The following is a 26,835-nucleotide window of genomic DNA, read 5'->3' as shown; positions in this document are numbered from 1 at the left end:
AGGGTGAGAGGAGACCGGCCATCAGCAGAAGGGCGGGGCGCCGCCTCTCTGTGTCTCTGTTACCATATGAATGCTGCTCAGCGAGGGAGAGGAACATCGGATCTTCGTTGTCTTTTTAAGTCTTTTACCACCAAAACCTTTTACTGCCAAAACCTAACGCATTCTTCCAGCAGCAGGCAGCAATAGGTCGAAACAGCCCAACCACACCCTCTCCAAACAAAGAGGCTGCTGCTCTCACACAGACAGAAACCATCAATCAGGTCCTGGCAGCTCGGTTGCCAAAATGTCAATGTGGGTCCTAGAAGTGGTGGAAATAAGGGTGAATCAGAAAAACCTCGGTATGAACCAGTTTCACAGCTGTAAAACTCCCCACCCACCTCTAAAAAAAACACACACACAAACAACAGAGCCAAACCCCCTCCAGAGAGCCTGTAACTCTTTCTCCTCCTGTGGATTAAAATAAAAAAAAAATGCACAAACAACACCGTGTGTAAACTTTATTCCTCTTTCTGTATGCATGACTTGTGCAGATAAAGGGAGTGCTTCCTGTGCAGCTCAGGTTTTCGCTCTCCTCTTGTGAGGTTGATACCACAGCGGGACAGAGCTCATTGTACCATCACACAGGGACTGAAGGGCAGCACAGGAATTTAACAATCAACTAAACTGTCACCACTCTGAGCAGCCTCAACACGTTGCCATTTATCCACCTGCTGTTTTTGCATTTTATCCTTTTCTTACAAAAATCATTATGCTTTTTAAGACTACAACAACACACTATAGACAATACATATGGTATTCCATAATATTTGACTTCTTTGATTAGTTAGGTATTTCAATATATCTTAAATTATACACTGTTTTAAGTACAATAATGATTTTTTTGTTGAACCGACTGGTACCAGGACGTGAGTTAATGTTCCCCTGTGCGTTTTCATCTCTTCGAGTCTGTTGGAGCTTCACCGTTGTTTTCTGTTAGTTGGGTGAGAGACATGACTTTGTTCTTGACACAACATTAGTAATACTTGATATACTTCAGTGTAACATGAAAATTGTGCTCCTGGTTGCAGGTTTTATAGTTTGGCAGCACATGCACAGACTACAGCACATAGCATTTTTTTTTATTATTATTATTATTTCACCTCCTTTCTTTCCTTTTTGCCAACATCAGCCTGAAACTCTTCACGTCCGGTATCAGAGTCTGAAAAGTCGACTGACGAGAGCAATCCGATTTGACCCAGCAAAAGGTTTTGCGGCTGCAAGAGAGTGGAAATTTCATTGAGTGTCTCTTGGTTTGGCGACGTATCCCTCAAAGGCTTTAGAGGCTACACACACACTCACACACATACACAGACAGTACCGTAACCTCATAAACAAGTGTTCTTAGTCCTTATACAGCAAACACTTTGTACCTGTTGTGAGAGGACAAACAAAACTATTGCACAGTAACTGTCTTCCTAATCAGAGCATGAGACAGTTGTGAAATTAAACATGAACAAATGAGCCCGTTTTTTGCCACCTCAAAATATATAAGGCTGTAACAGTGCTTTAGGAGGGAGAGGGAGACACACAAGTGCCCCTCCATTCCTAAGTAACAAAGTCTCTTCCTCATCAGTGCTGAATCTCTAGGGGGAAAAAAGGTAATAAAATAAAGGAAAAAGCTGCTCTATCGTTAATAAAGTCTACATGGAACAGCAACAGGACAAAGTGGTTTGGTGTCACTAATGTAATCTTCGGTTTGTTAATTCCTCTAGGAGCTGAAAGGTGACTTCATGCTGTGTAGATCAGTGATGCAGTTATAACGTCCAGGTGGAAAAGAGAGGAGGGGAGGGAGGGTCCAACAGCCTTCAATGCCGTCCTGAAGTGTGTGTGTGTGTGTGTGTGTGTGTGTGGAGAAAGTAGAGATGAAGGGTTTCTATTGCAGCTTCAGTGATCTTGGTTGGGGTCTCATTGGGAATGAAGGCCCACGTGAGTTTTAGGGGTTTCCGTGTCAGAGCAGCACGGTTCAGCGTGGTCCAGGGTTTGTGAGTGTGTGTAAGGGAGAGAGGGGGAAAGGGGCAGAAGAGGCGGGGTAAGGCCTCTACATGTTGAAGCCATATGCGACAGGCTGAGCAGGGTAGCCTGCAGCGGCAACAGGCTGAGCAGGGTACCCGGCGGCTGGTTGAGCGGTGAAGCCCGCAGTGGCACCGGCACCGGCACCGGCAGCGGCAGGGTAGCCGTAGCCCGGGTACGCTGGCTGGGGAGTCACTGGAGCAGGAGAGGCAGTCAACATCAGCTGCTGGCCTGATCACACAAACACACACAGGGTTACATGCTTATAGACAAAAGTTTAACAAGCACTGCAGTGTTACTGTCCACCGCTTGTCATAGAGGTCAATCAATCAATCTTTATCTATATAGCACAGTGTTATCTCAAGACGCTTTCCATAAAAAGCAGGTCTAGACCAAACTCTTTAATTAAGAGAGAGACCCAACGATTCAGGAATTCAAAATTAAGGATTCAAGAATCCCCACATGAGCAAACATCAGATATTATATTAGGCAACAGTGGCAGGAAGAATTCCCCTTTAGCGGGAAGAAACCTCGAACAGAACCAGGCTCAAAGGTGGGCGGATTTCTGTCATTTGTCAACCAAAACTGATGTCTTTGTCTTTGTCAGTTAATGAAAGATACTTTATTAGTTATTTACTCAGAAAGCCGTAAATGCTTTGGGTGATAATAAAACAAATCTATTTTTTGGATTTGTCCTGATTTTGTGTTCCTGAAGAAAAAAATTATCAAAGTATAAAATAAGACAGTTCCTGATGGTTTCGGATTATAACATCACAAACGGTGTCTCCGTTCCTTATGGATAAACTAGACAGTAAGACCACATTCATTATTCATAATATTGTACAGTGACTTGTCCAGTGATGGACTCAATGTCCCCAAAATTTCACAAGTTTGACTACAATAGGGAGAAAGATGTGTCTGCTTGTGTAAACCTGCAGTAAAACAGTTTTGTAATTACCTTCATCCAATCAGTGCACGTTTGGTTGACATTGCATGTCAACACCACAACCCATTTTACACCCAGGTTTGACAGACAGTGGGGCACAGACAGATTAACACTGCAGCTCACATCCTGCTGTTTTCACAGCGGCAGCCAATTTTCACCTATTTATGAACGATAATCATCTGTCCATCAGGGTGACATGCTGCCTGCAAACCTACCAAACACCATCGGCTGAGGCTCCGTCACCTCCTCTTCAGTTTTCCTTTGGCTTTCTGCCTCATCCAGTTTGTCCACCTGAGGGCAACAGAGCAAAGAGGAAGATTAGGCATGAATCACTCGCACGCTTTCCAGAAGAAAGTTTGATTTCATACATTGTAGGGATCCCGTGGAAACCTTGTTACTCCATGTTACCAAGTTTAAACCTAAACCCTGGTCACATGGATATACAACAATGTCAGCTGTTATTAAAAGTATGCTAAATAAAAGATTTTTACTGGACACCTACAATGTAATGATCACAGCGGTGCTTATGTGATGTATTACAATAGACCATAAACTGTAATGCTTCATGTTTTTATTTCATATAAATCAAACAAATACTGATTAATATGACTAGTTAACACAGTAGATTTATCATACCCACTTCTGAAAGACAAAACTAGACACAGTGCTTCACAGTGCAGCTAGTTACCTAAGAGAAGTTGCCATGCAGGTTTGGTGAGAATTTCTAATACAGCTTCCAGTACAAATGTTATGTCAACAATTAAAGGGTCTAATCACCCAAATCACAAAAAAATAAAATAACCACTTAACCCATAGTGGTACCTAAACATGCAGATAGTGATGGCTGAGACTCCTGCTCACGTCCATTAAATTGAATCCAGCTTCTTTTATGCTGCTCAAAGGACTGAAAAGTCTCAAGAGTAATGCATCTTTCCCAGACACAATGCCCTTGTTCATCATCAGAAAACAAACAGACCTCATTGTCAACTGTTGTCACTGATGTTTTACATTCAGAAAAAAATGGTTTCCGATGAAAACTGTTGACAATAAGGTCTGTGGATTATCATTTGCAAAAGCACTGCTGTTGGCTTTCTAAAATGTCATTTTTAAAAACCTGCTGAGCACCATAAATAAACGTAGACAGGTGAGATAGGGTAGATACTCCAACACCAAAACTACATCATGGCTCAATACCACTGAGGGAAGAGGTTTTTCTTTTTTTCGTGATTTGTGTGAACTGACCCTTTAAAGGTAGAATTAAAGTGGGATTTAAGGTTAAAGAAATATTTCATTGTGTATTAAGTTAAGGAGAAGCTATACATGCCTGTATGCTGCTGCTACATTTCCAGCCATTCGCAGTTAACAGTCTCACATCAATAAATGACAATCACAGCTCTCACATGCATCCCATTCATGGCTGAAAGCAGGCCCTCCCGACAGATTTTCAACGAGTGTATTTAACTCTGCTGGACTTATGTCAAGCTATGTATTCAAAGCTCAGGGGTTAAGCTCATCCTTGCCAGGCATACAGTATTTGCGCTGTGAGTAGGGTGTAGTGCCCACTTGGCTAGTTACTAAGTGCAAAGAAATAATCAGGCATTGTGCTCGAGGACAGCTGAATACAAAAGGTTTCTGATGTAAGTGGAGATCAGTTTGAACAAGAGTTCAGCTCCATTAGTGTAGAATTTAAAAAAAATGTAGAATTTCTATTGAGAATAATTTCAAGAATGAGGAAAAAAAATGTTTGGAAAAAGGAGTGAAAAATATAAATGTAAATCACTGCCCTGTAATAATGTCTAAAAATGTTGGTGCCGTTTCTTGCTACCTGTTCAACGACTTTGAGGCAAAAAGGAGTTCATATTTCACTTCCTGAATGGCTGCACTGACTGGCTGCTCCATTACTTCCAGTTTGACCAGTGATTTACTAAAGATAAACTGTCTGATTAGCTGAAAAAAACCTGAGAGAATTTCCCCAGATGGAGAGGAAAAGGGACTCCGTAACCTATGAAAGTTTTTGTAGCCTTGCACTGATTCGACAGTTGCATAAAAGAAACTAAAACTTGTTAACCTGGAGTTAGAAACATGGGGATGCATCTAACAAGTCCAGAGTGGCTCACTCTCCTCACCCACATTTATTTCTGGTCTTTGGAGAGCATTAGCCAAGTGGAAAGATCAATGTGTTTCTTATATTATACCTCATTGTACCATAACACAAATTCATGATTTTGCATCATTAAATTTAAAAATGCCACTTAACACTAGATGCAGCCCCAAGAGAGAGGAGTTAGAAGGTGAGAGGAATCTGTTAGGCCAGAACAGGCTAATCTTGGTCCTGAAGAACAAGATGGTGCACAGGCTTTGGCTCCAGCTATCAGCACAGCAGTTAAATATAGGGTCTCTTGACTGGTCCACATTTTACCTCCTAGATACAGTAAAAATCTGTTCAAGCATCTGTTCATTAATTACTGTATATTCCCATTGTTAATATATAGCAGATATACTCCTTTGGAAAGTGATTCTTAAACGTTTATAGTCATGAACTTTTGAAGAGTGAAGAGTTTTAAGAATTTCATATTTTTAATCTGTTTTTGTTCGAATTACTAGAACAAGTTCTACTTCAGAGTTCATTAAGCGAGTCCAACATTTTTAATTTCATTAACTTGTTTCTCCTTCACTGCTGAAAGCTTTTATTAAAAAATGAAAATGAATGGACCAATAGCAACAAGACAATAAAGCTCCACAGGAGGATATTTTAGAAACTACTTCCAGTAGATAAACTCAAAGTGTGTCAAAAACATGTTGTGCTGCTGCTTAAGTGGAACAAAAGCCTGCACACAACTATTACAGCTCTCCAGGACCAGAGCAAGTTAGGCCGTACTCAGGCTACAGTCCATGCTAGGTTCCTACATCAGAAACCTAAGAGATAAGTCACAACAAAAACAGACAGAACACATAAGAGAAATAAAAAAAGAAGGCCAGAGACCGTCACCTTCGCTGCAAACTCATCAACCTGGAAAAGAACCCAAAGAGATGACCCCAAGTGACCTCACATGTCTACAGGTCAAAAGTTTTGGACATCATGACCAGAGGGAGATCACTGGCAAATATACTTACTACCACTCATAACTTAAGAAAGCCTTTTCTCTCTGCCCTCTTGTCTCAGCATATCTGTGTAAAATGAAATTGCTTCTGACCTTTTTATCAATACCTCTGTAGGTATTACAGACTATAGTGACCCTCTCACCTGTGAGGACAAGTTTCTACAGAAAATTAAACAAATTAAGAGAAATAAACCAATTTTAGTTCACAGTAAAAATGCAGAATTTCAAAAGTCTTCCTTCTAAAAAATACACAATAATGAAACCTACTTTTACATTAAAGCAGAGACTAGTAATGAAGAACATTAACTCTTTATATAGTTCTTCAGTGGAGTACTAACCTTCGTGAGATACTCTCTCATGACTTGGATGAAGTACGGCATGGCAAAGTCCATGATGTTGTGTCTCCAGGCCAGCTCCAGCACCACGTCGGGGTGCAGCAGGTCATAGGAGGCGAACAGGCAGGCAGCGAAGCACTCCTTCCTGCCCTCCTCCAGGAACCACTCGAGCAGAGTCTCTGCTAACTCAGCATCCTTAGACTCTGCAGCGTACAGCATGGCATCCTGGGAAAGACAGAAATACAGTGTATTTCACTGACTCATTATGAGAAACATGGAAGCCTTTAAGTAAGTTTGAAGAGGTTAGAAGTTGTTCCTTACAATCAGTTAGAGATGGCTGGTAGTGAGATAAACACAGAGTTGGTTCATGTATCTACTGTATATATATATCGATATTATGGGTAAACAAACAGCGCCATCTATAGGAGCATGGAGGAACATGAAAGAGCCTTTTACTTTTCCCAGATAAAAAAAGGGGTTTCTTTTTGCTTACTTTGTAGAGTTTGTCCTTCTTGCAGAGCTCTACACTCTGTCTCCAGCGGTTGTTGCCCTTGTACAGGTACGCAGCAATACGTCTGAATTCGATCAGTTCATGCTTCTCTAACCTCTGCGCCAGGCCAATGGTATCAAAGTTGTCATAGGCATCGATGGAGGCTCTCAGGCCCTGTGGATAACACACAGAACAATAAAATACTACATCACAGAGCCAAAAAATTAAATTTAAGGGACATCAGAACCCGTTTCTTGTAACTGGACCTCAGCAGTCCAACCTGGTGGCCACAGGAGCTTTGTATATTAACTACTATTTAAATTAGACAAAACAACACCAACTGAGAGAGGATTTAACTCTGAAACTAATTCCAACCACAAACACTGCAACATACAAATGTGTGTCACATTTGATTACATGTAATGCAAGTTTTCAAAACAACCATAACTAAGTGGCAGAAGGTTTAGGAAAATGTCTACAAAGTTATTTCATAAGAAGAGAACAGCCTTGAAAACTTTTACAGCATGCTGACTGCAGGTGATACAGATAAACTTTATCAGCAATAAGGAACAGCAATCAGAAGCTCAAACAAACCAGCTAAAGGGAAAGTTTAACCCCTTGCTCATCATGTTTACATTATTTTGTCTACTTTCTCTCATCAATATCAGTAACAGAACAGCGGAGAGACCTGGTAGTCTTCCTCCTCTGTCAGCAGGTTGTTGAGGGCTTCGTTGACGGACTTGTTGTTGTGACTCTGCACAGACCTCAGGTAAGGCTTGACCAGCTTCAGCTGGTTCACCTGGTCGAACAAAAATAACCCAAGTCATGTCTTGTCAACTCCCATAAACTTAAAACATGATAAGTATTGATTAAAAAATACTGAAGAAGCAAAATGCAGACATTAATAAGAAGACATTGGCCTTGTCGCTGATTACCTTGCTGAAAAAGTTGACAGCTCTGCTGTGGTCCAGCCGCGGAGACAGAATGGTCAACAGGTCATTCAGTAAAAGCGGTTTGAATTCCAGGTAGAAGGAAAGAGATTTATAGTACAACTCAACATTGGCAACCTGAGGAGGAAAAAAACATACTTATAAAGATCACGAACAGTAAAAATGCTTGAAAAATAACTAGACAGTTCGGTCAGAAATGCTTGTGTCTACCTTAGCAATAATGTCTTTGAACAACCCTTCTTTCCACGCATCTGTCGGATGAGACATCATGGTGAGGACAGCGTTGTCAAACTCCTCATACTTATCATAGAGGAAAACCAGCTCTGCCCATAAATGAGACTGCTCTGCTGCACGAAGGACCTGACATAATCAGAAAACACAGAAGTCATTAAAGTTTCAAGCTGAAGCACTCTTTCATGATTGTCAAAGTTTTGTTTGGTTAAATTCATGGACTCAAATTTGTTTCATTTGGGGTGAAATATGACATAAACATCATTTATTTAAATGGGCCTTTTTCTCAACATCTTATGGTGCTTTAGACAGGCAGAAAAACACCTGACTAGATCTAATGAATCAACAACCAATGACATAACAAATTAAACCAAGATGTATCATTGGGTTTTTAAGCATGCCAGCAACAAACTGAGGAATATTGATCAATGCAAGAACTTAATTTAAAACGAGCACCTTTTAAAAAATGGAATAGTTTCAAGAAAACAAAGAATTGTCTATGAACTCTCAAGGTTTTTAAGAACAAAACAACCAAGAGAAACAGCCAACAGCCTTTTTTCACCTTCATGAAAACAGATTTCATCACCTTAAAACTGGTAAAAGAATGTCTAATCACCACAATACAACGCCAATATTTCATTACAGGGACAGCTACAAAAAGCAGAGAAGAGAAACAACTCAAGGAGTCTTCTGTGCACAGTATTACTTAAATGCTGATGAGAAGCAGAAATATTCAGTAATGAATCAAACAAGTTCATTGAAGACAAGCAGCCCACTCAAATGTGATTCATTACCAAAAAAATTGCCTTGAGACACACACACACACACACACACACAGACTTGCTCTACCTTTGGGATGTTGACTCTGGACCAGAAGAGCTCCAGGTGCTCCCTCATTTTCTGCGGTTTGAACTTTGAGTAGAGGATGGCGAGCTCAGTGAACATGCCCATGTGGGCCCGCTCCAGACCCAGCGCAGCCTCCAGCAGAGCAATGAGGTCCTCAAAGTACCCACGGTCCTGATAGTAGCTGATCAGGTCCTCCAGTTCGTCAGCATGGATCACTATGTGAAGGCCACAGATCTGAGCCAGCCGAAACTCCTCGCCATCCACACATGCAAAACACACCTGATAATCCAAGGGAAGAGGAGAGTTACCAAGAAGAAAGAAAAACGACAAAAGAAATCCAGTCGAAGCTTCCATAAATCAATATTTACCAGATATATCAGATTACACAGTGATAGCGAGCCAATGTCCTGCACCACACTTAGGTGCTAACGAGTACTTGCATTAACCTTGCATTAAGCGTAACCTGTCAGACTCCTGAAATCATGTGTCCATATTCTAATACATGAGTATCTACAATTATTCCAGATAGTAAAAATTGAGTATATATACATATCAACATTGAAAGAAATACACACACAAATAAATTTGCTAATATCCAATGCCCACATCTCTCAGGAGGCTTAAACAGTGCTTCTGTGACTTATTCCTTGATCACATAACGAGGGATGGAAAGAAAATGATTCTCATGTTTACGACTTTGGAGCAATAACGCCATCAGAAAACACTTGAAGGTTGAAAAATACTCTTTGTGGTGTATATAGTGCTATACCCATTAAACTAGAATTTAATTACCTTGAACGACTCTAACGACTTTAGCTTGTATGAGGTATCAATGTTTGTTTATCTTTCCAGACAGTGTTGTTTTATTGAAGGCCAAGTCAGATATATCAGATTTCCAAGTAGTAATTACGACTTGAATGTTGACATGAATAATATTTGGTGATCTGAACTGGTGATTACAAAAACTCTCACAGGATGTGACATTAAGGTGGAATAAGACCCCAGGGGTGTGCTGTTGTTGAAAGCTAAAAAAATAATAATTGGACTATCTGTTCTAATACTCCAAAATACAAATATTTCTGTGTGCCAGTTACCTCCTTCCATGTCCGTGTGCTATTGGCTTTCCTGGCGCTGTCCACAGCTGCCTGGTACTCTCCAAGGTGGACTAGTGTCGATGCAAGGCGAGCAAAGTTGGACACATTGTTGTACAAGAGCTTGGCTGCATCATACATGCCCTCTTCATAACATCTATCGCCAACCTGGAGAAGGGGAGAGAGCAAAATATTGTGTCCCATAGCGTCTGGCTGATAGATATGCAGATTCTAGCACTAGATGACAGTAATGCATATGGTCTAGGGAATCCAATCACAAGGACGCAGCTGACAAATACTAGCCAATCACAGCACAGTAAGGCGGGGCTTGCTGAAAAACTGAAAGGAAAAAAATGCTCTGGAAAGATTACAGGCACAAGAATTATAAAAACCACCATTCTTGCTATAATTATGTGTCCACAGAGTTTGCCAGTTAGCAACAAATATAATTTGATAAACCGAAGTTTCTTTATTATAGTTAGCAGCTTCTGTCATCATCTGTCATCTCCGTGCGATGGCTGTTATACCAGCAGGCTGCTCTGTTTGCTTTCCACATGCTGATCAATGTTAATACTGTGTTTTCATTTCAGGTGAAACTCAGCTGCATCAGTGTCTGCTGGTAGATTTCAGCTGGGGCCTTTCTGAGTGACCTGATTAGCTATCATGCTATTTCATTGATCAGCTGTCAACAAGACTGTTGATATTTACATGTTGAAAAGAACCATTCCAAGCGTCTGGAGGCTCTTATAGCGATAACTACAAAAAAAGAAAACAGCCCAAACTTCATTGGAGCACACAGAGAGAGTGTCCTTACAATATGACATCATCAAACATTGCCTACATTTTATGCTACGCCCCGTGTTTTCCCCAAGTAAGTACAATTATTACAAACTCCTCTTACCTGCTGTATGTGTGCGTTGTTTGGCCCGCTGACAAACTCTTCCAGCTCAGCCAGGCGGTTTGTTTTAGCTAAAGCAAAGATCAGCTCTGTCTCCACGTATGACTCTCTCGCTTTTTTCCGGGCCATCTGGAGGAATTTAACCAAGTCTTCCCAGTTATCTGCAAAATAGAAGCAACGCCTTAAAGATCAACTCAGGTCAGTCACGCAAGAAAAACAATCAATGTGAGCTGGCATGTGTGCATGAGTTGTGTGGCAAAAGCGAAGGCTTACTGTTCTTGCTGGCTGCATTGACCACCTCCATGTACGCTGAAGGGTCAACTGCTTTAATATACGAGTCAATGGCCTCCTTAACCAGATCTCTGTGCAGCTGAGCTCTGGCTAACTGGCTCCACACTGCAGGCTCATTACAGCGCTCAGCAAACTCATAGGCACGATCCAAGTTCCCTATGTGCTCTATCAATACCTAGAGAAATGAGGAGAGTCGCATGATATGATCCGACATACAGTGTCTTACAAAAAGATGAATAGCAGGAATAAAACTAATTTGTCTGTACTAGATACCAAGATCAATACTTTTAATGGCCTGAACTTTGGGATTATGAAATTCATCTGCAGCAGGTTCCTCACGATGAGAAAAAGATGATAAAAAGCAGTAATACTTTTATTTTACCTGTATGGCTGAGGTGTTGACATCAAACTTCTTGAAAATGGCAAACGCTTCTTCAAAGAGCTCGTTGCTGATGGCGATATTAGCAATGTCTGGAGCGTCATAGTTGTCTAGCCTGTTAATGTACTCCATCACACGAGTGCGGTCTGCCTTGATGGCCGTCAAAATCAGTAGGTTCTGGAGGTTTCTGGAAAAATACCCAGAACAGAGGGATTATTAAAAAAAAAGAAGAAACGTATTGAGGCTATATAGTTATGATGTCTCACAAGCTGTAAGCCTGCTGTACCTGTGTTCACTGAACACAGAGTTATCAAGTACAATCTTCTCCAGTAGCTCAATCAGCTCGTTGGGCAGGTCTGCAGTCATGAAGGCCTTCACTGTGACGGACACCTCCTCTGGGTCCTGGGTCTCCGACAGAGCTGTCTGCACCACCTGAGACGAGATAAAATAAGGATGATCCAAAATAAACATTGATAAATACCATTCATTCATATTCAGCATCACCACAGGAGCAAAGTAGGCGGACAGCCAACCTGATCGATGAGTTGTCTTCTGTAGGGGTTGTTTTCTTCTAACACATTCGCCCAAAGCTCTGGATCTTTCCGTCGCACCAGATATCGAGCCTCACTCTTGAATAATGAGTTCTCATTGCACACCTGAAAAGATATAAAGAGAATAATGATTTATCTAGATTAGAATTAAGCCAATGCTCATCTCCATGCTATCTGATGTGATCTACTCACTTTGATGAGCTCCAGGTCACACTGTCCTCTCTCATAAGCCACACAGGCCAGGTGGGGATCTCTCTTCTCGCAGTATTTTCCAACCACAGCGCTGTCATAGAACGGGTTCTCCTTCAGGAAGCGTTCAGGTGTGTTGTTGCTGTCAATGTAGATCTTGGCCAGGGCATTGTGAGTAGCTGGCTCCTCGCATCCCTCATGGATACGGGACTCCAGCCAGGGCAATAGAAGCTTTAACCTGAAAAGATCGTGGAGAAACGACATACTTTATAATACCAGCATCATTAAGAAGCTTTTAACTTACATGCATGAGTGCTGTTTTTCTGTAGTGTCATGCACAGCCACAAAACTAGATGGCAGTGTTGTGCATTCAGCAGTGTCATTCATTCACTCCGAAAAACGTCTTGTTTGCACTTTCTCACATTCACATTTTGTGATACTGAATGGAAAGAAAAGAAATAGCTGTAAGAGATGGGCAACAGGTAATCTGTCTAGCAATATTGATTTGTCCCAGAAAATAAAACAGTTCTTCAAAAAGCCCAGAGAGAATCAGCATCAGAAGCATCTGTCATGCTCAAATGAAAAGATTTATTTCAGCTTCTGTAGTGCAGAAACTACCAAACTTACACAGAGCAAAAGACAAACACAGGAGCCTGCATATTTCTTCATATTTGTTTTAACGCATAATTCAATCACTTCTGTTTGTGTGTGCCCCTTTGGTGATTTATGGACGTCAGATGCCATCATCAATATTTACATTCCTGCAAGGAAGGCGATTCTAATTTTACTTTTGTAGAAAGCAGAAGAAGTCAGTATTTATTTTCTAACTTCTGTGACTTGAGGATGCTGCATCCAATGAGACATACAGAAGCAACTTAGTCTTACCGGTTCCTCTTCTCTACCTCCTCCACCAGCTCATCAGTAGAAAACTGCCCTCTGACCACCATGATCAGGTTTTTAATGACATCTTCAGCACAGTCTACATCCAACAGACCACCTATCACCACCGGTAAACGACTGGGGTTCACCTGAAAGTAAGTGCAACAAATTCTAAATTAAGCAACATGCAGCTCAAATACAGAGATCTGTGTTGGGTAGAAGCCAGACAAGTATAAAGTCTGAACAATAGTCTTAATCTTACCTTTTGTACGTAGATTTCGATGTACTTCTGTAGATTGTTGCGGTAGAGGTAGAGCACCAGGTCATGGACAAAGTCAAAGCGATCACAAACAATGATAAGAGGAAGCTGGTCTGTTAGCTTGGCCTCCTATGAGAGGAAAAAACATGGACACAAATAGGTAATTAACACAAAATTGCTGCTGAATGATACAATCAATCTTAAACACTTTGACATGTGGGAGTCTGTTTACCTTGAGGAAGTTTTTAACCCTCTCCGGGTCATAGCAGTTGCTCTCTCTACAGATTCTCTCCACTTCTTTGATCTGGCCCGTTTTACACGCAGCCTGGATGTACTTGAAGTGGACGTCAGGCTCCTGGCTGAAATTCACAATCGATCCAAGGAAGTAGAACAAGCCTTGAGTGGAGATGGCATGGGAGAAACAGCACACGGGTTAGTTCAATGTATGGCTACACGCCTGCACAAAAACGGGAAAAAATGCTCATTTAGCACATTCTCTTGCTTTAATCCAACATGATGTTAAGTCTGCAAATCACATGCGCACTCGTGAGTGACACCTACCCTCATAACTCTTGAAGGATTCGAAGAGCTCCACTAATGCCTGAGTCCCCAGCTGCTCATGATACTTTGACGCTACCTGGACACACAGCTGCAGATTCTGCCTGATGTTAGCTGACAGCATGGCCCTTAAACACTCCAGCGAGTCCTCTACTGATAAAGAGCCAAAGAAGTTCACCAACCACTAAAAGGAGGAAAAAAAGAAGACAGGGAGAAAGTGAGAAGTGACACAGTAGGGAGGTTCAAAAAGCATTTTCACAGCTGCTCCTGAAAGAGCAATGTTCACAGATGTGACCCAACATCCACAGGCATACCTCAGGGTTGAGCAGATGTGTGTGCACCACGGCTCGTTTGATATCATACAGGTCGGTGTAGTGTTCAAGAGCTCTCTGCAGCAGACCTGCCTTCTCACACAGCTGAGCAACGTGGGCACGGTCATAGTGGGTGAACATCTGATTCCCCAGGATTGCATCTGCTACCTAAAAAAGTTGATCACTCATGAGCGCACAAATCATGTTTGATATCATTGAAGCCGAAGTTGCTTTTTGGAATCAGGTCAGTCATTTCAATCTGAATGCTTACCTGGGGGGCATGTATGAGGTTCATCTCAAGCAGACGTGTCTGTAGGTGTCCTTCAGCTGGGCGGTTGTTCTTTAGAGCATCCAACAGGAAGGAAGTGCACTGCTGGATCAGGCTGCCCTCCATGAACACATCCACGATCTACCAAAGGGCAAGAGGAAAAAAAAGGAAATAAGAAGGAAGAACAAAGTAAGGAGAAATGGTATGAATTCCTACCATCTGCGAAGCATGATTTGAGTTAGCATGCAAGATAAAATTAGAGTCACACGCTATTAAGAATCACAGGCCCAGCAGCCAGATGTTTCTGCTTTCATTTAACAACATCTGTAGAGGCCACAACTGAAAATGGGCAGACGTATTAACTTTGAGAGGCATCAAGTCATCAGCTTCTCTGGTTGAGATTTGGACTGAGCAGAGTGATGATGTGGCTTTAAAAGGAGGAGGGGGCCACTGACTCTGTGAATTCCTGGCATTGCTGGCACATCTGGAATAACACAAACGGAGGCTCCCACACTGGGCACTTGTGTGTTTGCGTGCATGTGTGAAGGCAAACCTGCAGATTCTAAAAGGAGGAGGGCGTGTGTGGAAGCAACATCGTGTGTCTCTAGTGAGTGAGGTGGTCCTGTTACTATGTGCATGTTACCTGGTTGATGTTGGCCAGCGGCTCCTCATCCTGGACCAGCATCTGGGCAAACTGCAGTCCCTGGTCTGGATTGACACGCATCACGTTTCTTAACAAAAACACCCAGTCTGGAGTGTAGCCCACCTTCAGAAGAGATAAATGCATAATTCTCAATTTAGTTATAAGGAGAAAAATGTGAATCATGTGGCGTTTTCATATGCTGAGTGATACACAGAGTGAATACATGTGTGCTTGTTTTCCATGCATCGTTAAATAAGGGAACCGAAAAGGGACATAATTACCTTTTTGGCATAGAGTACTATCTTCTGGAACTGGCCAGTCTCAGCAAAGCACTGAATAACCTTGTTGGGGACGTTAGCTCTGAGATACACACTAAGAGCTAGGGTGGGGTCAGAGGCCTTCACCAGGTCCCCGAGCTCCTCTGAGCACTCCAGCTACAACACATACACAGTTATCAATGTGACTTAATGATCACTATCTAGATGGTAATTTCAAGGTTTATAGGTTTACATTTATAGGTTAATAACTTCAGCGAAAGGTATCACATGGAACCAACATCACTTTCAAAATCACTTTTCTACTGTTCATCTACAGATCAGCCCAAGCTTATGAAAGTGGCTTTGTTGTTCTAATCGTCCAGCCTCACCTTGTCCTCCTTCAGCCATTTCTCCAGCAGTTGCTTGCGGCCCTGCTGCAGGACAGGTCTGCACAGCTCCAGAGACTCAAACTTGTTGAGCTGGCCCTGGTCCAGCAGAATACCAAAGTACTGCAACAGTGGAGAGGCCTGACCCGGCTGGGCTGGGACACTCTGAAACTTACGGATGGTCTCTGCTGTCCGCAGGATGCCCTGACGGGAGGGAAAAACAAACAAGCAGAAAAGATGAGGGGTAACTCATTTAAATGGTTTGAACTAGAATTTCAGATTTATTGCAGGGTATCAATATGATAAAATACAGTGCCCATGAGAAATATTTACTACAACCTTTTGGACTTTTTTGTGTTTTATTTGTTACAACACTGAATCAGATGAATGTGTAAATGATATAGTTTCCAAATCATTAGCAGAAACAAATTCTCTGAACTACATTAAGTACAAATGTAAAAATGTTTCCTAGAATTACTTGAGGACATTTTGTCAATGCACCCGGTACATATTAGGATGTGCAAACACTACAATGTAGCAGTAAATGCAGGTGTACCTTGGGTGCTGATGCAGCAACCTTTGCAGCCTCCGAATAACTTCCCTGGGCAAACAAAGTGTTGAACTTTCTGGCAAAAATCTCCTCAGCCCCAGCCAGGTTTGACCTTACAGCAATCCTCAAGGCCAGATCAGGGTTCTGCAGGACGTTGGTGGCATAGTTGACGATGTTTTCCTCTTCAACGCAAACTGACAAGACCTAGAAAGAAAAGAATGAATAAACATAAAAATCTGCTCAGTAGATGAGTAACAAACTTGTCTGTTTATCTGTGGGGCCAGAATAACATCCAACATTAAAAAGAGGTTTCTCACCTGTCCCTTCTTGTTGACCCCAATGATGCCCGAGGTGGCTTCATGAGGGGCGGTTACAAAGATGGTCTCTGCACTGATTCGGTTCATGTAGATGCACACTCCAGACTCCAGGTCATACAGGTGAATGTAGCCGTACTTTGTGATCAAATATATTACACCATGCTTACTACCAATCTGAGGAGAATAATTAGAGAGACAATTGAAACATTCAGCAATCACCGCTAGTTTATCTAAAACTAATGAGTAGCAATGAGTCGTCTTTTTTTTTTTACCTGCATAGCAACAGGAAAGTCTGTCTGGGCCTCTGGAGGGAAAAACACATCCACTGCTTTCTTAGCAAATGGCTGGTTTCCTGCAGCTGGCTGACCAACTTCAATAATGTGCAACTGGGAGAAGAAAGGCCACATAAAGATATTATCACAGCAGGCAGTGAAGCAAATCTTAGGAATATCTTATCTTGAATGTGAATATAACAGAAGAGGGGGGGGTTCATGCATTTTAACCATGAAGCATGACGGTTGTTTCTCTTATGATCTTTACAACAGTACAACCTTTTCGAGCAATCCAGAGCTCTAGAGACTAGACTAAATACACTGTGAAAGCATCTTGAGTGAAATCCATCTGGCCCTCACCTTTCCCCCGGCCTGTGAGCGCACAGCAAAGCAGAAGAGGGTGGAGGCTTTGGCATTTCCCTCCACTTTGAACTCCCCGAAGGCAGCCGCGTGGCCTTCGATGGGCTGGGACACTTTCCTGTCAACAGAATACAGCTGCATCGCCCCGACCACACGGTTTTGCTGCAGGACAAAAAGACGAAAAAAAGAGTGACAGACATTATTGATACATTTTAGGTTTTTAGCACGACCATGTTAGTCAAATGATTAGAGATCAAAGATGGTTCTGAGTTCAAGCTTTGAAATGCTCACCGTGGAAATGCCAATTACATCTTAGCATGGCAGTAATAGGACATGTACTGTATGTATATTTATGTAATGTGTTATATTAGTAGGTAAGTTGGCATTAGTTTATTATGAATTGTCTGTTTGGTTAGTTAAGGTTAAAGGAATTAAATTATATTTTCATTTTCTTGCCAGCCTGGGCTCTCTGCTGGATGCTGGCAAACTCACACACATACTGTAACCCTCAGTAAAAATCACAACTTGCTGTTGCACCTTTTTAAACAAATGAGATAAATCATGTCAATCGGTTAACTTAATAAGTGAATAGGTGAAGTGTATTTTGTTACCCTTGGACAGAGCCAGGCTAGTGAATGTCTGCATCTCTTTTTTTCTTTCTTTCAGTAACCAACCAATAAAATCACCGTTGACGCCAAAATGTCATTAATTAGCTCCTATTACTCTGCCAAACATCTGTTCTGTCCCATCCAGCTCTCCATCACCACTTATCCTATTTTTCAGTAGAGGCCAATTCACACTTGTTTTAATTCACCTGCTTTTTTCTGTATCTGTTGTCAAACAACTTAGGAAGCTTAAAATAGTGATTTGCCGAGTGCTAAATGCTGCCTGTTTACCAGCCAGAACAGTGAGTCAAGCATTGCTGACCTGAGATGATGATCAGATCTCTATTCTGTGATTCTGAAATAGTCTGACAAAATAAACAGATACCTTTGCATTTAATTGACATACACATTAAGTGTTCACAGAAAAAGTGAGATATCAGATATGAGGCTGCAGATAAAAGATCAGAGTGAGTGATAAATCATGCCACTTCCTTTCAAAGACATTTTCCAGTCATGTGCATGTCTACTGTATGAGGCATGAGAAAACATGTTCATGTGGGTTTTCATACTTGCGCAGAGATCCCTATCAGCAGGAGCCACTTCTGTTGTTCGTCAGTTCTGTAGTTGATGATCTGACATCCCACCAGACTGGCGTGCCGATCGAATACTTTGGTAGGCTGGGAATCCCCCTCCATGCTCCAGTGGTAGACAGCTGTATCCGTCACCAAGGCAACAGTGTTCACCGATATCCACTTCCAGAACATGACCTCCTCTGTCATGGTGTGAGCCTTCATCTTACTCTTCATCTCAATGTTGAAGATCTGCAGCGTCTTGGCAGCTGAGGGGAGTTAAGAGACAGATGGAAGAAGTGAGACGACAGAGCTGAGCCCAGAGGGTTAGACAGGTAGAGTGGGTTCAAAGCTGGCTGATGTAACCTCTGATCAAAATCACAACAATTTTGACACATTTATTTATCTTACTTGATGCTGGTCACAAAATACCACTATATTTCCTACCTGAACTGCATTCCACAGTCTAACTACTAAGACTGCTAAAAGTTTTTATCACAATTTCTGCTGAAATAATTATTTTTGTATGACTGGTTCTATTTATACTGGGCTATTTTTTTCGAATAAAAGGAAAGCTGGGTTCAACCATAGCTAGAAGTGCTAAAACTGCACCACAAGAGGCCAGCAGTAATGCCATTTCTTATACGCAGCAAGGAAAGATCTGAATGTTGATATGGCTGCTGGCACGCACTCACACAGGCGTGCAAATGCACACACACACACACACACACACACACACTGCCCGGACTCTTTTCAGTGTGTAACATCTGATGATGTATACCACACACACACACACACGTACGCACTGCCAGCAAACAAAAAGTCATGCTAACACATGTATAGTTCTCATAAAAGTAGCAAATGTGCCTGCAGGTTAGGTTACAATAGGGGCGTGAGGTAATATACTGGCAGTAGACATCATTTCTAAACAGTGTGCATCTTTTTATTGATAAAAAAGCTCTGCGTACATATGAGGAATATGTGGGAAGTGTGTATGAGTGCCAGACGGGTAGACAGACAGAAAGCAACTCACCGTCTGAGAAATGACAGCAAGCAAGGGAGAAAAAGCAAAGTGTCAATCAGATAAGAATGAGTAGACAAAGATAGACCATAGGGGAAAGGGGGAAATGGGGCCATATAATCCTCAGAGGGAGGGGGAGGAGGCAAATTGTAGGCAAATCATCCTGATCAGCGCTTGAGTTTGTGCTCTGAGGGCTAGATTCAGAGGCATAAAATCAATTTGCACAACCAATTTAGTACATTCAGGCAATAGAACTGAGAGCACTCGACATATTTACAACATTGACAGAGAGTTAGTCATTGGATGACCCACAGCATTCCCACAGCAATACAAGTAGATGTCTATTTCTGTTAAAAGTAGGGACAATTAAACAGTTGAAACAGTCGGGGAATTCATACCACATTAACAGCCTCTATGCTTAGTATAAAGTCACTAATAAAACCAGCAAACAGTTTTTCTTTCTCACAACAACACAGTATTTCTCATCTAACAGCCAGTGATGTGGCGGCCTGAATGTGCTGCTGTACTCCTCACCATACACGCTCTTACCTTTCAGGGCGATGACCTTGCTGGCGGGGTTCATGATGGCACTGTCGGCAGAGATCGGCCTCCTGATTGGGTTGGTGGGGTCGGACATGTCCACAATCACCACCTGGTTCTGCTCGCCGACCTTCTCCCTGATGCAGATGAACTTGTCCGACTCCATTGTCAGATAGCTGAACCCAATGTTGGCTGGGTTCACACCCATGTTCTGCAGCTGGATATATTAAAAAAAAAAAACAGCAGTAATAAAGAGTATCCTTTTTACTAAGCAATATAACACTGGATAAACTGTTTATAACACACTAGAATGTAGTTATAAGAAGATAAAAGTACATCGTACAGTCGTATGATCGATAACACAGTGCAACATAGTTGTAATCATAATTAAAGTTAAATGAGAGGATTAAAATAAACCGTCAGTCAGCAGCTAGTTAGCTTAGCTTAGCATTAACGCTGGAAGCAGGAGGAAACAGCTAGCCTATCTCTGTCCAGCTGGAACATAATCCACCAAAAATTACCTTTAACTAACCTGTTATTTAAAAAAAGAAAAAAAAACTTTTTGTACATATCAAACCAGATATGTTTATTTAAAAACATTCATTTGCAATTTCACAGGGGTTATGTGCCAATCTATTTCTCTGGGAGCAGCTCTGGTTACCTGGCAACTGCTTAGAGCCAAGTGATGAACAAAACTTCCCTGTTAAATGTCATTTCTACTCTTCTGAATTTGTAAAGATTAAAGAAACAATATACAAATACACAACTAAAAAACACAGTGGGAAACGATACAAGGCAGCAGCTTACATTTGCCTTACAGGAGGAAAAACCACCAAGGAGGGGACCACAACGGTGTCTCAATAAAAATAGTAGCAGGTCTGCTCCAATTTTCCAGGGATATTCTAAAAGGTTGTTTTCCAGACAGGAGGTCTGGTGGTACATGGAGCCATGGAAAAGAGTGGGCACACAGTGGACATTGGGATATTAATTCAACAGAGCTTTATTTTACAGTATTATTAAAGCTGGTAATAATAATTGCCTGAATTTACTGAGGCATTTTGAGAACATTGCTTTATATCAGCCTGTAATTAAACCCTCAAACTGCATTTAATCGTCTATATCAGCAGCCAGCTGTAAAGAAATTTAATCATCATCAAATTATTCCGCCTAAACCAATGTGAGTCAATGCCAAAGACAAGTACCAACAGAGATATAGATAGAAATGAATTTGAATCTTTTAATAGAACACTATCAGCAAATCCAATTCATTATTCAGCATATTTACTTTCTAGAAGTCCCAAGTTGCAACAGCACACATAGACCAAGCTAAAGGCAATTTCTGCTGTGTCAATTCTTAGCAGAAGTAACTCCACCAAGGTCTGCTGAACAGAGGAATTATTGTGCACATTGTCAAACTAACTGTGAGAGGGCAGACCAAAACACGCACTCTCCCTCTGATGACTGAACTGACTGCATTATGCAGTCTGAGGCAAGCGGAAAGGAATCCTTACGCTCATCACAAGGACGGCACTATCTCACAGTTGGCTGGTAGAGCAGGACAACAAATCATGACCACTGCTGAGCCGTTTAAATCATGTCATGTACAAAACAGGAAGGGTGGTGGGGTCAGGGGGTGGACAGAGGCGCTCCAATGAGATAAGCTGTTTTCTAGCAAGTGAAGTTCTTTAATTGATAATATCCAAGAACCACCATTTTCAGATGACGCCATGTACGACTGGAAGATCATTTAAAGCTGCACTATGTTTCTTGTGAAACGGGTTTCATTGATAAATCTCCGGAGAATGAGAAAATAAATATGTTGGATTTTAGACAGTCAGTCTGAAACTTTTCACTTCTTTCTGAGTTTTTATGGACAAAATGATTGATCAATAATGAAAATAATCATCAGTTTTTTTATATAGGATTTTGCATTCATTACCCTCATTGAGATATAGAGAATATCAGAAAACATTCTTAATGAAATTGTGAAAATAATTTTGACCATACTACTCAGCCACAACACAATGTATAGTTGTTTTTTGTGAAGTTGTAGAGCCGTACGAGATAAAGCTTCCTGAAAACAGCCAGAGAGAAGGCCTGAGGGAGGATTGGAGCCATATGCTGCATCTCCACAAGTCTGCCAAAACTATCTGAGGGAGGAGAGGGGAGGGACACCAGAATAAAGATAGTGGGGGAGAGGATAAGGATAGAAGTGAAAGGAGGAGCTCAAGACACAGTCCAGCATCCTGCTCGAAACAAAGGGAGGGTGGGTGTTAGGAGAGATCCAGTGTGAAGAAGAGAAGCTGGAGTGATAAATGTACTTTTTATGAGAACAGAAGGAGGAGGGATGAGAGGTATGTTCTGTGCAGTTGCAGTAACACAGCCCTCTGGCAATTTACACTTAAGGGTGGGGTAACTGAGTCACCGGAAGAAAACCCGCCACGCTCCTTAGAGGAATATTCCAGACTAAAGTCAAACTTCATCTATGACCTGCTGTCTCCAGTGACCCATAAAACACCTCTAGTGGTGACAACACACAACACTGACACACTGAAACTCCTCTTCCCTTAATACCTCAGGTTAACAGTCTCAAACAACATTAATATCGCAATAAGAAAAGGCAGCAGAACTTCACTGATGATACATCTTTGACGGTATTTGGTGAGTCACTGACTGGGTGGACGCACTGCTGAGGAACTGACACGTCGCATCAGCAGCTAAGGGTTTTGGGTTCTTGAGGAGATTACACAAACACGATTAAAACTGAGGAATGCAGCAAAAAGACATGAAAGTGCTGATATTTAACACTTTCTTGCACACGAGGTAGGCAAAGATATGATATGTAGCCTGAAGGTTAAGGTACAGCGTATATGTGATTGTGAAAAATCTTTAAGTTCCTCTAATCAGTGTTTCATATTAACAATGAATTAAATGAATGTGTAAGTCAATCACAGGGCCGACACACAGAGACAGACAACCATTCACACCAGACACAAATAAACGTAACCTGCATGTCTTTACTGTAGACATAGTGTTACATTATACTGATTTGTACTGATTCTTCAGCTCATTGTTTTCTGCTTCTTTCCAGTCTGCAACTTTAATGTTACGGCTCATTCTCACGGCTCTCATCAGCAGCAGACAGAAGCTTCTCAGTAAAAAAAAAAAGTCTAAAATCCTCTATAAGCAATGTCCCAGAGAAGAAGACGGCAGACAGACAAAAGGTTCGCCACTGGTGGAGCATTTAGCAGCTAAAGAGCCACATATTTTCATCATGAGTTGGTGGAGACCAAAGCAGAGCTAAAAGGGGAGCAAATACTGGACTTTTGTTCATCAGCAGTCAGAAACACTACAAAATTAATGTAAATGTTACGTGATGATGCAACTTTACTGGTGACAATATGTCAGTGTTGTGTTTCCAGCTTGTTTCCGGTACCCCCAAGTGGCCAAAAATTCAGTTTAGAGCTGAACTTATTAGTCAATTAATGAATTAGTCGAGCAATAGAGAATACTGCAACTATTTTGAAACTCATTTCAGTCAAAATTGCCAAAAACTCAGGTTACTGTCATTTATAACTCGTATATAGCAACGAAAAACATTAAATACATACATCTCACAATCTTAAATCACTTAATATCTTTGAATTTGGGACTGCTGAGCGAATAAAACAAATTTCAGAGTTTCAATTTCAAATGATTTAAGATTTTATCTTGGGCTTTGAGAAATTGTCATGAACATTTTTCAATCTTCTCTGGCATTTTGTTAAAAATTATATAGAAAATAATTTGCAAATTAACTGTTAATGAAACAAATCGTTAGTTACAGCGTTAGATCTCTTACTGTAGGTTTAAAAGTTTGTGACTCATTTAATATTACAGAAGGACACAAGGTCCTCATTGTATGTGTGAATGAATTCATGATTGAGTTGTGGTGCCCAGTCACTGCTGCAGTTACAGATGTGTTCTGTGTGACTGAGTTAGGCTGGTACGTCATCCTGGTTCCTACCCTGATGTGATTTGCTGGATGTTAATAGGGTCTGCTTACCCCATCTGTCTGACACATCCGGTGGTTTGACATTGTGGCATCATTTCATCAGCACAGATACAGAAGCAGCCACAGAGCAGCAGCAGGTTGGACTCTCCAAACTCAACACGTCAGGACAATGCTCAGACGCTCCGGAGCTGCAGGACATTTTTGCACTTACACAAGCTGCTATAGTACGTAGGCCGCTGCACTGGCAGCCAACAGCAGAGCCACATAAGCTGCAAATGACTCTCACTATAGCACTTTTATTATTCAGCACATCATTCTCTGTCCTTGTCTTGCTTCATCTTGCCACCAACACAGTGCACGCAATTTAAAACACAGCTTGGAGGGCGCAGTGATGTTGCCTATATTCAGCCCCACACATCCAGCTGGGGCACTGATCCATTTGGTCAATTAATGACACTCTGACATGCTCACAAACAGCCTGGACCTTGAATCATAAATCATATTAGAGTAAACAAGCGAGGAGGACAAAGAGTAATGATGGTGGGAGACTTTTGACACACTAATGACAGGTAAGCAGGGAAGCCATAGCCGCTGGTGTGGAGTGAGAAAATGAACACTATTGAATCTCTCACACCTAAAACAATAGCTCTGAGACGTCTTCATCATCCATGTCTGCATTAAACACCAGAGGTGTGTAAAAGAACCGTTTTGAGATATTTGGACCACTCGGTTTGCTCTTTTATCACACGCAACTGCTAGTTCAACAGGCAGGTACCTCCTCATGAAGCTGGGTGCATGTTACACTCCTGAACCTCAGCCCAGACTGCAGACACTGAGCTGTAAATACCAGGCCAAGAAAAAAAAATAAAAAGCTAAACAACTTGAGGCCCAAAGTCCTCCTGGGTTTGCAAATTCCAAGCATTTTTCACTCTACTGGAGCCACCTAGATTCACAGAGGGATACGACTGGGGCAGAGCTGGGATTTCACAGTAGAGGTGGAACGTAAAGCAGTCTGCTGCTTATCACTGTCTCAAGGCAAGATTTTCTTAGGAGATGTATAAGGGAAAGGTATGCGCTGTGGGAGCCATTTGAACTTATAACCCAGACATTGCCAGGTACTACACACTGCCCTCCATCAGCGAGCAACAGCGTACCGGCCCTGTCAGTTAGGAGAGGAGCCTGGTAGCCTGGAAGCTCTCTTGGCCAGCACAGTTTTTTTTGGTGGATAAAGGATCTTTGGCTGACAAAAGTGGGGCTACTGGCCAGAGGAAGGGAGCAGAGAGAGGGGGGTGGGGGCTCTGTGCTTCTTTTTTTTTTCCTAGTGAAAGGCCATTTCACTGCCTGCTGTTACCATAACAACAGGCTACAGAGGAGGGGAGGTGGAGGGGTGCGTCACAAAGTTTCTCTTTTGGCTGCAAGACACCAAGCGCTGGGGCTGCTATGGGACAACGATTATCAAAGTCCAAAGCAGAGGGGAAAAAGGGGGCCATAGTAGAAATAGTTCTTCCACAGACGACCAAATAACTGGCTGTTTGTTTTCCTTTGTCACTGATTGTAAAGGGGCATTTTGTGTTTTTCTTTTTTCCACCAAGTGGCTGCCAACCAAAGACTACAGGGCCTTTACTTCTCTGTCTCGCACAGATGCTACTCAGACATGAAAATACCAGAGGAACTGGGTCGATATAATGTTGATGTGGTGACATGAAACTAGATTTCATGTTAGATTTGGGTGATTGCAGCATAACTTTAAATACATATTCCTGGTGATACTCATATAGCCTACTTTTACATAAGCAGGATTCATTATGCAGGAGTTCTGTTGGTTCTTTTACTTAAATAAAAGGACCTGAGTGCCCAATACACGCCTCTACTTATTCACCCACATCTGCTCTTTGAGGACTCTACCTAAAAACCTCAAATGATCATTAAATTATCAATATATTATGGCGATTTTGTCAGTTACGCCCAGATCAACGCAGAAACTGGACGATTGCAGCGACACACTGACCGGTTGTTGCTGTTGAAGGTTACAAAGTAGGAATCTGTGGCTGCAGGACGTGACAACAACATGGTAGCCTCAAAGCTTGAGTGCAATTCAGGTCTCAGTTACAATGTAACCACCGACAGCTGAGCTCAGTTGTCTGCAACAAATAAAGTGTCAAAACACCGCAGTTTGCATCGGCGCAGATTGATAATGACAGCGGCGTTTTTCCACTTGAAGGGGAAAAAACTGCAGCGTATCCACACACACACATACACACACACATATACACACACACACACACACACACCGGTCCGCATTGGAGCTGTATCCGATCTGACTGGTCAATTTTTACAAGTCATCATCTGCCCGGCAGGAGAAAACTAGGCCTGTGGCTATATTGAGCACCACCCTGCAGCCCTATTTCAGATCCCATTTAAATGCGACATGTGCGGTGTGAGTGCGCATCTACATGGGCGAGGAGCTGCGCCAAAAACAAACGGGCAAGAAATTAATTTTAGGGCTTTTCTGCGTCTGCTTACCTGCAGATGTTCCTGAAATCGTATCGGCAGTATCTGAGCCATGTCTGGAGGATTTCTCTTTCTGAAGAATCCGTGAGGAAGGAAAGGGGAAGGGGACAGCAGGAGGAATAGAGGCGATCTTGCTCTGTTTGTGCCCTAAACGTCCCCAAAAGTCAAATATGATGGGAAGTAGTAGG

General features: G+C 41.9%; 1 protein-coding gene across 3 annotated transcripts; it reads right to left on the bottom strand.

Annotated features, from left to right (window-relative positions):
- Window positions 1-482: 482 nt before the first annotated feature.
- Window positions 483-26,835, bottom strand: cltcl1 (clathrin, heavy chain-like 1). Of its 3 annotated transcripts, none has more exons than XM_070833158.1 (32): window positions 26,660-26,835; window positions 20,152-20,359; window positions 18,582-18,850; window positions 17,408-17,569; window positions 17,048-17,161; window positions 16,776-16,949; window positions 16,465-16,662; window positions 15,912-16,112; window positions 15,547-15,699; window positions 15,266-15,388; window positions 14,626-14,763; window positions 14,358-14,522; window positions 14,047-14,227; window positions 13,718-13,881; window positions 13,489-13,614; window positions 13,233-13,375; window positions 12,351-12,585; window positions 12,141-12,263; window positions 11,894-12,039; window positions 11,611-11,794; window positions 11,211-11,403; window positions 10,941-11,098; window positions 10,043-10,207; window positions 8,952-9,227; window positions 8,082-8,231; window positions 7,857-7,988; window positions 7,610-7,720; window positions 6,925-7,095; window positions 6,435-6,656; window positions 5,979-6,005; window positions 3,211-3,286; window positions 483-2,280 (listed from the first exon to the last, which is right to left on the bottom strand). In XM_070833158.1, the coding sequence occupies exons 1-32, from the start codon at window positions 26,699-26,701 to the stop codon at window positions 2,078-2,080; spliced, it is 5,133 nt and encodes a 1,710-aa protein (XP_070689259.1). In that variant the 5' UTR covers window positions 26,702-26,835; the 3' UTR covers window positions 483-2,077. The 3 variants fall into 3 exon arrangements, with proteins under 3 accessions (XP_070689259.1, XP_070689260.1, XP_070689261.1); XM_070833159.1 differs by having other exon boundaries at window positions 5,985-6,005; XM_070833160.1 differs by lacking the exon at window positions 5,979-6,005.

Source organism: Pempheris klunzingeri, chromosome 7 (assembly GCF_042242105.1).
Source record: "Pempheris klunzingeri isolate RE-2024b chromosome 7, fPemKlu1.hap1, whole genome shotgun sequence".
In the NCBI taxonomy this organism is placed as follows: Eukaryota; Metazoa; Chordata; class Actinopteri; order Acropomatiformes; family Pempheridae; genus Pempheris; species Pempheris klunzingeri.
Note: the sequence above shows the minus strand (reverse complement) of the source record. Positions and strands in the feature narration are given on the sequence as shown.

Bases quoted from the DNA above. Each gene is read 5' to 3' on its own strand.
- cltcl1 (XM_070833158.1), bottom strand. From the start codon at position 26,701: ATGGCTCAGATACTGCCGATACGATTTCAGGAACATCTGCAG. The intron at 14,523-14,625 runs GTAAGCATTCAG...CAACTTTTTTAG, and splicing joins ACCTCATACATGCCCCCCAG to GTAGCAGATGCAATCCTGGG. The intron at 3,287-5,978 runs GTCTCTGGCCTT...TGTTGCCCTCAG, and splicing joins AGTTTGCAGCGAAGGTGACG to GTGGACAAACTGGATGAGGC.